This window comes from Myotis yumanensis, unplaced genomic scaffold (genome assembly GCF_028538775.1).
Source record: "Myotis yumanensis isolate MYYU_CA2020_CCGP unplaced genomic scaffold, mMyoYum1.0.hap1 SCAF_19, whole genome shotgun sequence".
Lineage (NCBI taxonomy): Eukaryota > Metazoa > Chordata > Mammalia > Chiroptera > Vespertilionidae > Myotis > Myotis yumanensis.
In genome coordinates this window covers 21695914-21708049 of record NW_027223770.1, presented here as the reverse complement: position 1 = coordinate 21708049, position 12136 = coordinate 21695914, and the positions used below count along the sequence as shown (strand labels likewise).

Sequence of the window (12136 nt, the reverse complement as noted above, 5' to 3'; positions counted from 1 at the left end):
AGTGCCTGCAGCCTGCTCGGTGCTTCTCTCCAGCACACACACCTCTAGCTCTGCATTTCCTGCTGGCGCAGGAAGAGACATCACTCCAAGTCCAAGTCCCACTCCGCCCGGGACAGCGCTCTGGGGCCCGCTCTTCCTCACTGGCAAAGTCAGGGGAAAGGACAATTCCTGCAGGAGCTCTTTCCTCCCCTGTGTCTTTCTTGGGTCTAAACTGTCCGGGATTTTGGCGTGGGGCCGGGCACACAGTAGGTGGTCAGGAAAGCCCGGCCATCGCGGTGATGCAGACGCATCTGACTACCTCGGGGAGGGTGGAGCAGGTGGTTTCCCCGTTGCCCAAGTTCACAGGTCATCAGGCATTTATAAAGAAAACGTTTATTTTCATCACAAGAAGCACACGGACTATATACAGTACACACCAACAGAAGTAAAAAAAAAAAAAAGTGCATTATGCATCTTCTACTGCAAATTCACAGTACAAAAGATACTGCCTTTTAAATATAAACTATAAAAAAAAACAATATAATAAAAAAAATTGGTATCATTACACAACACACTGGAACCCACTGGCAGTTTCTGAAAACCAAAGGGCAACCATCTTGTGGAGCTCCTGATTTTGGGGGTGGGGGGGTGAGGGGAGGGTGTCTGTACCTGCATTTTGTTGCAAAGAGCTCAGGACACCAACAGAGAGGAAAACGGGGTGGCCTAGGCGGTAATAAAAACCTCTATTAAAGAACAGGACAGCTGTGTGACGGGGGAACGGGTGAGGGCTGGGCTGCCGGCAGCACCCCCAGCTGCCAGCACACCAAGTTCTAGTCTTCCCTCCCTATCACGGGACGCGGTGTGGGCCAGGGCCGGCCTCGCCTGCAGGAACTCCCAGAGCCGGTTCGAGCCACGCTCCTCGGACAGGTGTGGGTGCACGTGAGCGAGAGACTGCACAGCAGATGAGCACAAGGACGGGGCAGGGCAAGCTCCAGCCCTAACGCCAACCACCACGGACAAGGCCAGGTATCCAATCACAGAAGGTGAGAGCTTAGCACTTTCCCATAAATACACAGTATTTGTAAACTATGATTAAGGCACTCAATTGTAAAACAAATAATTACAGTGTCCAAGGAGGGGGGAAGCAGCCACCTCCTCGAGCAGCACAGCCGACAGGAAGGACAGCAGGGCACTGGGGGTCTGGCTGGGGAGCCTCCCGTGTCAGGGCCGAGGCCAGGGCCGCAGCACCTCCTCCAGGACCAGAACAGGGCAGCCCTGTCCGGAGCTACCGAGGGTGTGGCACTCCAGACCGCCCCAGGGGATCCGCCTTACAGCATGTGTGAAGGAGAAGTGATGCACATGATAATATGATTCAAGTTATACTTATATATATATATATATCTATATCCAAATAGATATATATATATGCAGAGTGAACTCAAACACAACAGGCATTCCATGGCAGAGCAGACAATAAAAAGACCAGTAGCTGAGCATGGGGGGTCAATCAACTACCTTGGTTTGGCAAGCAGCTTCAGCGAGAGCCTGCGGGGTGGACCAGAGCGGGCAGCCCTGCACCGCGCTGTCCAGATGTCACCATCTTCCCAGCCTGCCTGGCTCCACGGCCAGAGGTGAAACGGGCGCCCTGTTAGGTGGGGAGCCAGGGGAGGGTTGGGTGAAATGTATTCCGGCATCAAGCATTTCCAGGCAACAGAGAGCAAGTCCCTCTTTGGACACCGTGGGGGAGGTGACTTGTATGACCTTGACTACCTGATACAGCGTTTGTTCCCAATAGAAACAGCCTCGGGGGAGCAGGGGGATTCCTCTACCTTCTAGGATCGGGCCTGTGGGGAGAGACAAGACCGCCAGGGTACAGGGCTGTCCTCAAAGTGTTAATTCTATTGCAAACTTGGCTCCATCCTGGGGCATCCTCCTGGCATACCCATGAGGGAAGAGGCTTTGGGATGGGCTGGAACGCTTTCAGCTGCGAGGGCGGGTGGACAGAGGGGGGTTGGACAGCGCAGCCACCCGAGGGCCTGGTGAGTGATCTGCACACCAGGTGGACAGGGTCTCATCACCTGGCAGAGAGCTGTCACCAGCCCAGGGGTCTGAGACCAAGGAGGCAGGGAAATCGCACGAGTAAGAAGAACCTTGTTCTTCAGAAGCTCACGCAATGAGACATCGCTCCACAATCAGTTCCCCCTTATACCTAACAACTCCTGGCCAGGTGACCCCCCTGGACCAGTGCAACAGGAAGATCTAGTTCCCCCGAACCTTTGGCGTGCCATGTGACTAAAAGTGGGGGGAAGGTGAGGTGGAAGATGAAACGAAGCTGAGAAAATGCCTGTCCTCTCCCAATTTGACAACGGCCTTCCATGAAGGGGGCAGTCACCGATGTCATGGACTTCCAGGGCACACACCCTGCCTCTCACTCGTGCTGCTCGCCTTAAGAATCTTCCCCACCAGCTAAGATTACAGACAGAACATCGGTCAGGATACGGTGCATCTTAGGGGGGCAAAACTTCCCTTCAGAGAGCAGCATGACCTGATGACTTGTCTGCCAAAGTCCCCCCGCCCCGGCCTGGCAGGACGCTCTCGTCAGTATATTTCAGGTAGCAATTTGCCAGATGTCGACACGCAACTGACCTGGGTCTGTGGGTCAAGAATGTCTCTTCATTTTGCTCTGAAGATGGGGCCCTGGTTTTGATGTTAATATACAAATTGTGCTTCTGAAAATGCACCGATCATTTTGACAAAAGCCAAAAACCCACTCAGACTTGTCATCCTCCTCCCACCCTTTCACGGGATAAGAAAAATTATGGCTTTCAAAATTAAAGTTTTCAAAAATATATCACTCTCATACACATGGTTTTAAAAAAGCAAAACAGCCTGTCATCACCAAACCTAAAGGATTATTTTGACACAAAAATTGATCCACCACATGAAATTTAATTTGGCAAGACATATTGGACTTGATTTTTTTTTTCTTTTTTTGAGAATATGCTTTTGTTGGCTGAGAGAGAGAGAGAGAGAGAGAGAGAGAGAGAGAGGGAAACCTAACAGGGTTTTTGGGGAAAGTGAATAATCACCTTTTAAGGTGATTTCAGTGAATGGTGGTGGGAAAAATAAATTCCTATAAAGTAAAATAACATATATTTTAAAAAATTAAAAGGATACGATCAGGGAGAAAAAGTTCTTGGAGAGAGGGTTTTTGCAAAAAACCAAAAACAAAACTCTTGCATTAGTTGAAATATGGACTAGCCTGGTTCCCGAAGACCCTGCCTGGTGCTTCTAGAATGGTGGCTGTCGGGGGTCCCATTCTGACCAATGTCCGGTGGCAACTCATTCATCCACTTTCAGATTCTGGCTGGTCCTTGAAGGCTTTCTAGTTTCACTGAATTAACCTGGCTGACCAGCCAGGAGTGTCCCACCCACACACAGCCACCCGCCTGCAGGAGACACCCCGGGGGTGCGCTGCAAGGTCTGGGTTGGGAGAAGGATTTGGCCTGAGGCGTTATGAGGCCCGGAAGGTTTCACATGTGCCCAGTTTCTCCCAAGAGGGCTCTGGGTAGCCCTGTCCTGTCCAATAAACCCAGGGGTCAGCGAACTTTTTATGCATAGGGCCTGCTAATGAACATCTTAGGCTTTGCAGGCTATGTGGTCTCTATTGCCTATGAGTTAATTTTTTTAATAACTCCCTGAAAAGGGTGAAAAACCATTCTTAACTCATGAGACCATATACCACAGTTTGCTGACCCCTGAATTTAACCTTTCTACCCAAGCCCCTTCTGTCTTCTCAAAATATTTTAACATCCCGATGTCGTGTTGACCGACACCAGACGAGACCCTCCACTCGAGCTCAGAGCCGCGGCAGCATGAGGCACCGAGCTCACCTGACTGTTAACGGGGCTGCTCAGAGCCGGCTGGGACCGCAGGCCCTCCCGCGCCCCATCCACCCACTGGGAGCCGCCAGAGAGAAGCAGGCGGCAGTGTCCCCGCCACGAAGGGGCAACTGTAAACATGGGGAAGCTATTCAACAGCCGCTGCCCTTAGGGAGGAATCGATCGTTTCTCACTACTGGGTCTTCTTTCACCCCCCAAATACAAGCAGATGTGACAATGAATGAACCTGAGTGCCGGGTCCCTGGCAGGACAGCCTGCATCTCAGGACCCCAGACCCCCCAGACACCGTCAACACCTCTTCCCCACCACGGGGCTCAACAGCAGAGGAAACCAACAGTGCTGCTGGGTCCTTCTCCCCAGATGGGGGGCAATTTGAAATCCACCACAAGCAACAACTGAGAACATCACACACGGTCTCCCCACCGGACCCCAGTGCAGGCCAGACGCACATCGCTCGGCGGTAACAACACGCCAGGACCGAGGGGTCGGCAGCACAGAGCTGGTTCCACAACAGCCTCTGACACCTTCCAATCCCTTTCCCTCGCAGGGCTCGGTGTGGTCACGTTAGAAATCCTATCACCTTTTGGGGTCCCAAACAACAACAAAATTCCTTCTTGGGAACCCTTTTTCTGACACAGCAGTATTCCCTGGAATGAGCCTTGGGCATCACTGTATTTTAAACATAAAAAGCACAGCAAGAACAGAGGTAGGACTTATATTGCCATCCAAGACTTTTCCCACGCGGGCTGAATGAGCTAGGACCGTGCGGCTGGCCGTGGGGCCGCCGCCACAGCTGTTCTGTGCCTGTTGCAAACGGCGTACTTGGACGTGTGTGCATATCTGTACATGCCCTGCAGACACGATTCTCCTGGAAAACGCATGACTCGGGCTCAGAGTCTGCTGGCCACACAACAGACGCTCCCCTTTCCTCCTGGGCTGCGAGTTCTTAAACGCCACTGTTTGAGGGAAATCGAGACGCGAGGGGCTGACCGAAACCCGTGGTGAGACTCAGGGAGGGGTCATGTGATCAGCTGGTGGCGGGTCAGCTTTTGCTCAGCCACGAGGAGCTTTTCAAGTTTTCGGGGGTGGGTTTCCCTGATGGTTTGGAGGGGGCGGCTGGGTTCCGCGGGGTGGCCTGGGGCTTGTGCAAGAAGAAGGAGGCCTCGCTCGACTTGGTGTCCTGGGAGTCGGCGATGGTGGACAGGTCAGCCTCACTGGTCAGGTCTTCCGTGGAGAAGTCAAGACTTCCGAGCTTGGCAAGAGAGTGCGAGCGCTTGAGCGGGGACGAGACGGTGAGGCCCGCCAGCCGGAGCCGCGTCTCGATCTCCTGCGTCCGCTGCTTCACCAGCCCCGGCTTCCCGCGGACGCTGTGGATGCTGTCGCTGCTGGAGCTCCGGGTCAGGTTGGAGCTCATGGAGGACGAGGTGGGCGTGTAGCAGATGGTCTTCAGGAAGTCTTTCGAGAAGTGGCTGGTGTGGTCCAGGCGGCAGAGGAAGGGAGAGGGGCTCTTCAGTGAGGCTCCCTCCAGCGGGACGGGGGCGGCCTCCGGCTTCTCATCACTGGCCCCCGGTGGCAGCGGCAGGTCGGGAGCCAGGTCCTGGCTCTCCTCGGGGATGCTGGACTCCAGCCGGCCCGCGGTGCCGTCCCTGAGGGGGGCCGCCGGGTCTGCGGGCGCGCCCTTCAGCCGCTCGAGCTCTTTGGTGTGCTTGCGGACCAAGCCCGCCTTCTGCAGCTGGAGGATGGACTCCTGGTGCTGCATCAGGTAGCTGTGCGCGCTCGGCTTCTCGGCTTCTTTACTGAACAGCAGCCGCAGGTCCTTGGCCGGCTTCACGTCTTTCTTGGGTGGCGATTCCTCCTTCACCACCTCCATGCCAGGAGGGTTCTTATCACAGTGAGAATTCTTCAAAAGGAGGGCCTTTGGCAGGACTTTGGGGGTCTCTCTGGAAGGTTCCGAAAGGCTCGCTGGCGGCTCCGGGGCAGCCCTGGGCCCAGAGCCCCCGGGGTCCGGCCTCCTCGGGCCTGCTGGTGGCAGGAGTGGGGGAGTTTCAGGGGGGCCGGAGGCCAGCTTCTCCATGGCTCGGGACCGGCTGGCTGTGTGGGCCACCGGGGAGGACGTGAGGTGGGGCAGGAAGGTTGGCTGGGTGCAGATGGCGGGGGCCCCAGGGGTCTCGCGCCGCTCCCCGAAGGCCTCGGGAGACCTGCTGGCCGTAGGGTACATGCAGTCGGCACAGGACTTGTAGGAAGGCTTCACTTTGTTGAGGATCCCAAATAGAGCATCGTGCTGGAAGGGGACAAGAATGTTGTGAGAGCGTGATACAGACCACGACATACCAGGAGGGTGCGGGCGGGCTGGGGGGCCCCGGAGGGATGGCGGTCTCACTGCAGGAACAGGGACCGCTCGCTCTGAGACAAACCCAGGGGTTCCTGGGGGTAAGAACTGCCGAGCTGGTGGAAAAAAGCAGCAGAGGGGGCTGCTCTGGGGCAGGACAGAAGTGATGTGGAGGGTTTGCTGCCCCACACGCTGGCCCCACACCTACCTCAAAGTCGTCCGGACAGCTCCTCTTGCTATTGTTATTATTTAGGTTTTCCCGGTTGAGCAGGCTCTTATCCAGCTGGGCTGGGGACCTCCCCCGCCGCCCTGCTCCAGGAGCCTCCTCCCTCTCCATCTCCTCCACCGCCGGCAAGGGGCCACTGTGGGCTTTCGGGCTCCCGAACTCCGGTTTCTTCTTCACCTCCTTCTCAGAGGGCCCGGGGCCTTCCTGGGGAGGTCTGGCTGGCGTGGGCGCTGCTGGAGGCTGAGCGGCTTCCTCCAACAGAGCATCCTTCTCCAGATCCTCCAGCTGGACCACGCCGCCGGGTTCGTCGCTGGGGGAACGCAGGAGGGGGTCTGAGAGCCGCCGGAAACAGCAGGAGAGAGAGGGGCCTCCTCCTCCTGGGAACCCAGGCTGGGCAGCATCGTCCAAGCAGGACAGCCGGGCTTCCCGGGTGTCGTCCAGGGTCTCTGGCAAGAAGTCCCCGGACCCCGAGAGGTCACCCACGGGCTGCTGGAGGCGGCTCTCGGTCTGCTGGCGCCAGAGCTTGTTGTGCCTTTGTTTGCTGGGGGAGGAAGGGCAGAGGAAGGTCATCAGAGGCCAGGGCCCAGCCGCTCCTGGGAAGAGGGGTAGGGATAGGGGGAGCCAGCGAGGCTGGCGTAAAGCCTCTCTCTGTTCATCTGTCCCCAAGAAATGAAAGGACGAGAGAAGCAGCACTAGGACCCAAAAATCATCGTGGCCCTCGCGAGAAACCATAAAGGACTCTCTGTCACGTGACGACAACATGGCAGACGTGTAAAGGGCACCTAGACCTGAAATGCTGTCAGGAGCGAGTGTCCCATCTCATCGGGTCATGCCACTCCATGTCCCACCTCTCAGTTTCTCCACCTGTCAATATAAATATTTATATATATACCGGTATATAGTTATACTAATATAGCAATATGAGTACGTAATGCATGTGAATAAAGTTGGGAAGATTCCAGAAAACTATAAATATTGTTTATAGTGAAACAGGATTTTTGGGGGGTGAAAAAGACAGGTTTTAGGAAATTTTAGAAATTAAGGGGACCATGGAAGCAGCACAGGGCTACAGAGCAGCAGCAGGCGTATTTCCATAGAATAGGGAAGCTGAAAAGCTCCACGGTACATTTCCATAGAATGAGGGAGCTGGGAACAGCAAAATGTCTATATGTACAAAATAAAGGAAGGAAGCCCTTCATCTAGAAGGAGAAGAAAGCCCAAAGGGAATAGGAAAACAATAAGGAAGGAAGCGGGGGAGGGAGAACCTCACATGTCCCATGTGAGGTTCGACCTTGAGCTCAGGAGTTACTATAGTAACCAGTCTAAGGGAATAATGACCAATCAGAGGGGATATCAAGGCACAAGGACCTGCAGCCTTTATAAGCTGCAGGGAAAAGGAACTCAGTCTGTACTTATTCCTCAGTAAATCTCCACCTTTGCTATAACATCTCCTGTCTGTGGATTCATTCTTCGACTCCGGCGGAAAAAGAATCCGGGACATCTTGCCCAGCCCAAAAATTCTGCTCCATTCGTTTAGGTCAGAGAGATTACAGGTCAGTTTTAAAAATCTGTCTTCTAATACTATGGTATTATTTTTATGATGCATTTTCAAAACATAAAGGTAAAAAGAGAAAGGCTTATAGTGAAGTAAGGTAAAGAAGTCACCTCCACGAACCTTAGAGCAATACAGACATCATGGGGTTGTAAGGGTTGAGATGAGAGAACTGAATGTAAATGAAGGATCTGCTATTGTCGGTCAATGCAAGAGAGTGTCAGGATCACTCATGATTGTTTGCTCCCTGGGCATGTTCTGAGCGAGGCCGGGGCCCTTAGATGGGGCTGCGATTCAAGGTCAACACCATGCAGCTGTGAACCCAGCCTGGAAACCCCTGGATGCACTGGTGGAGTGAGTGGCGGAAGGGCTCAGCGGTGCACACTTCTCTGCCTCGGCCTCCGCCCTGCCCGGGGATCTGTCCAGCCACCCTCTGCTAGACAGTGGAGGTGTCCGGAGCTGTCCTCTGGACCCTGTCCAAGCCTGCTTCCCCAAAGCGGTCAGAGGCCGAGACTTAGCCTGCGGCTCCCTCACAGCACCAGTCAGAAATAACCAGGGAGGCCTCCTATAGACGGAACAGAAAGGGAAGAGGGGGACAGAGACACTGAGTTCCGGGGTACAGCAGGGATCCCCCGGGGTGGCTGGAGGATCCCTCCTGGTGCGGGCGGGAGAACCTCGGGGCCTCCCTGCCCTGGAGGCCAACACACCTGGGCAGGTGCTCCCTTCTGCTGTCCCTGGCTGTGAGGTGCGGGCAAGCTAACCCCCAGCGCCAGTCCCTTGTCCTCCCATAAGTGGGGGTAACCTGTACCCCGCAGACCTTCCCAGGTGGGGTTAGAAATTGTGGACAAAAGGGGCCACATGCTGACCTGACAAGCTCAGGTGAGGCCTGCATGGCAGTCTTGCAAACTTGGAGACCTAAAGTAACCACAAAGGATGGTCTGAAATTAAACTTTAACTAAAAGCAGTTATGGTGGGCAGTTACGTCCTAGGCCAGTATCTTCACTGACAATGTCAACCTTTACCTTAACTGAGCCTATCTGTCTTTTTGCATCTATGATAACATACCCTTGAAATGTCTGGGTAAATTGTGGCTTCCCTTTATCTGGAGCCCCTGGGGCACAACCAACTGTGCTGGGCCCCAGGACAGATACCACAAATTCCTTCATCATCATGTTAATTGTTCCTGCACCCACCTAAGTATGTGTCCATCATTTTACTTTTTATCCAATCCCAGGGGTTTCCCTGCTTTGCTTATCCCTCCTCCTTAATCTATCACCAATGAGTTTCATGTAACCCACCTATGTTCCTCCTTTGATTGCAATGTATAAATGCAGATGTAACCCCACCATTCTCCGGAGCATTATCTCAATCCGTTGAGGTTCTGCTTCCCGGCATATGTCGACAGTTTGGCTCAAATAAACTCACAAAAATTCTTTACAGGTTTCAATGGTTTTTTTACGTTAACAAAATGCAGAAAAACGACATCCCGTCTACTGTAGCCAGGTCTAGCAGAGCCTCCACAAGGTGACCGTTCGCATGTGCATCTCACAACCACCTGACCAGGTGGGTGCTGGTTCTTTACTCAGAAGGAGAAGAGCCGAGGCTGGGGGGGGACTGACGAGCCTGCCCTGAGCTGCCCTGCTCATCAGTGGGGGAACCCCGCCTGCCCCGCAGTCCTGGGCACTGCCCTGCGGCGAAGCCTGGCACAGCGCTCGGCCCAAAGCAGATGCTCAGGAAACGGGGCACCCACATGCCCGTGCCGCGCACAAAGCCGTGCCTTCGAGTAGGAGTCAGGCACCGTTCCCTCCCGCAGCAAAACAGCCGTGCGTGCCAACAACATCAGAACAGATCCCTCCTGGAAACCACTCATCAAACGCCAAACAATAGTTGTTTTTCTCAAACCGGCTCCCCCCCTCCCCTGCGTCAGGGTTTTGGCTGCGGAAGCCACTGCCGCGGCTGCGCGAGCTCAGTCCTGCCAATCCTCGCAGACAGTCACCCACCTCGCGTCCAAGATGCCTTCATACTCAGACAGCTGCCTCATGAAGCCGGCGTTGGGGCGCGTGATGCTGCGCTTTTGCTTCACGTAGTTGTAGGCTTTCTCCAGGGGCCAGCCGAATTCCTTCATCGCATAAGCGATGACCGTGGAAGCGGAGCGGCTGACACCCATTTTGCAATGTACCAGGCATTTGGAGTGGTTCCTCCTGGCGGGGGAGAGAGTTTTAAAGAAGCTGGACTTCGTTCTCTCCGCTTTTTCACAACGGACAGTTTTAAACCCTGACGTTATGTCATTGCCAAAATGCTCCCAGTCCCGATGTTTACGCAGCGCATGTCCACACACCCTCTAAAGGAAATCGCTTCCCTGCGAAATCAATTAGCACACAATGGGGAATCAAGATAAACCTCTCCTTGCCCAGCAAGTTTTGCAGGGAGAGCTCAACATCTGGGCGGACTTCAGGGACAAGGTGTGTATCTTCCCACATCGCTGGGATAGGCTCGGAGACCAAAAACCCTTTTGTGGGGAGCAAGTGGGCAGCGAAAGAGAGATCTGCAAGAGAGAGTTCTAGATACACAGCAGCTAGAGCAGATGGAGACGGGGAAGGGTTACTAGAGAAGAACGGGGTCAGAGAACCGGAAGCCGCAAGGCCCTCGGGAGACAGGAGGTCAAGGAGCCAGGGCGAGGCTAGCAGCACCACGGACTTGGCCGAGACAGAGACAAGCCAGGGGAGGATGGGGCCCTAGGTTGTGAGGAGGCAGTGCTGGCCCGGGCACGGCTGATTGAACAGATAGGACAAGGCCAGACACGGCGCTCCTCCGGATCGATTGCTGGAGACTGGGAGGGAGAGCCGGGCTGGGGAGGGCAGCACCTGGCAGCTCTGTGTGCCCGGGAGGCGAGCCCACCTGTCTGCCTGTTTACGTTAGGAGGAGCCAGCCTGTCAGTCGAGCAGGCTCATTTCTCCTACCTCAGGCTTAAAATTCATCACCGAATCTCAGTGCCTTTTTTTTTTTTGACTGCTGGTCTGCTGTCTACCCCAGGAATGCGAACTATGAAATCACGTAGGGAAGAGCAGGTTATGTAGCTTTCACCTGGAGGGGTGCAGAGCAGAAGATGGGGTTCCCAGGGGTTCTCTCTGTTCTGACTGCATAAGGCAGAGCTGTTCCGCAGGAGAATACGATGAGGACCAGAGTTGGGTGAAACCATGACGGGCTCACGGTCTGTCCCATTCTGCTGGGACGGGACAATCGCGCTAGCTCAGGGGGGAAGGCAGCCCTAGCTCAGGGCATCGCCTGAGTAGACTTCTCTGAGGGAGCAGTCCCAAAGGTGCTCGAAGTCCACATACAAGTGGCCTTCTCTCCCCTTTGGCTCAGCGACTCCCTCGGGCAGAGCCTCCCAAGAGTGTTCATGTGGTACTGGATTCTTAACTGGAACCAGTGCTGATGATGCAACGGGCCAAATGTCACAGCCAATGCTAGGTGGGAGAGAACCAGCTCATCCGGGCCCCCACCTGGAGATCAACAACTCTGAGGGGTCCTGTGGTCTGAAGTCAGGGGGCCACCAGACACCCAGGCTCCCTAAAGCCAGGAGAGGTCCATGTCCTGGGCTGTCATTAATTTCTGCCCACCCAGCATCCGCGAGTTTCTCCCTCAGACCGGTTTCTTTGGCTTCTCCGCCCACTTACTTTGCTTTGTTTATAAAGTGGTACGCCTCGTTCCAGTGGGCAAGAAGGTCTGTTGTCTCTTCATCATAGACTCGGATGTTGTGATATGCAAATAAGCCAGGGAAGAAATTATCGATTTCTCTAGTGACATTTAAGATGTAGTCAACACTGCAATGACAAAAAAGAAAAAAAAGAAACACATTTGGAGAGCCAGAATGAGGAGCTACGAAAAACAAAATAACCAAAAATTGAACAGAGAAAAAAATCAAGTATGCATTATTAAAGGGCATATGTTTTTTGGTAGGACTTCTGTTTTTTTCTTAATAGTAATTTTTTTTTGTATTTTCTAAATGCCCTCTCTATGATGAGAATGTATTATATTTATAATAAAAAACAAACTTCTTTTATAAAAAATTTATAAAAAGAAAACAGTTCAAAGCATTGCTAAGGAATGTTAACTCTGGAAGGTAGATACATATTACTAAAATGCAT

General features: G+C 53.8%; 1 protein-coding gene across 2 annotated transcripts in view; it reads right to left on the bottom strand.

Moving 5' to 3' along the window:
- Positions 1-353: 353 nt before the first annotated feature.
- SSH1 (slingshot protein phosphatase 1) overlaps positions 354-12136 on the bottom strand; it is a 50729-nt gene continuing 38946 nt past the window's right edge. For both annotated transcript variants that reach the window (XM_070400261.1, XM_070400262.1), the window contains 4 exons: positions 11666-11812; positions 9989-10189; positions 6419-6977; positions 354-6162 (listed from right to left, as the gene is read on the bottom strand). In XM_070400261.1, the coding sequence (XP_070256362.1) occupies positions 4924-6162; positions 6419-6977; positions 9989-10189; positions 11666-11812 (2146 nt within the window). In that variant the 3' untranslated portion in view covers positions 354-4923. The remainder of the gene's footprint in view (positions 6163-6418; positions 6978-9988; positions 10190-11665; positions 11813-12136) is intronic.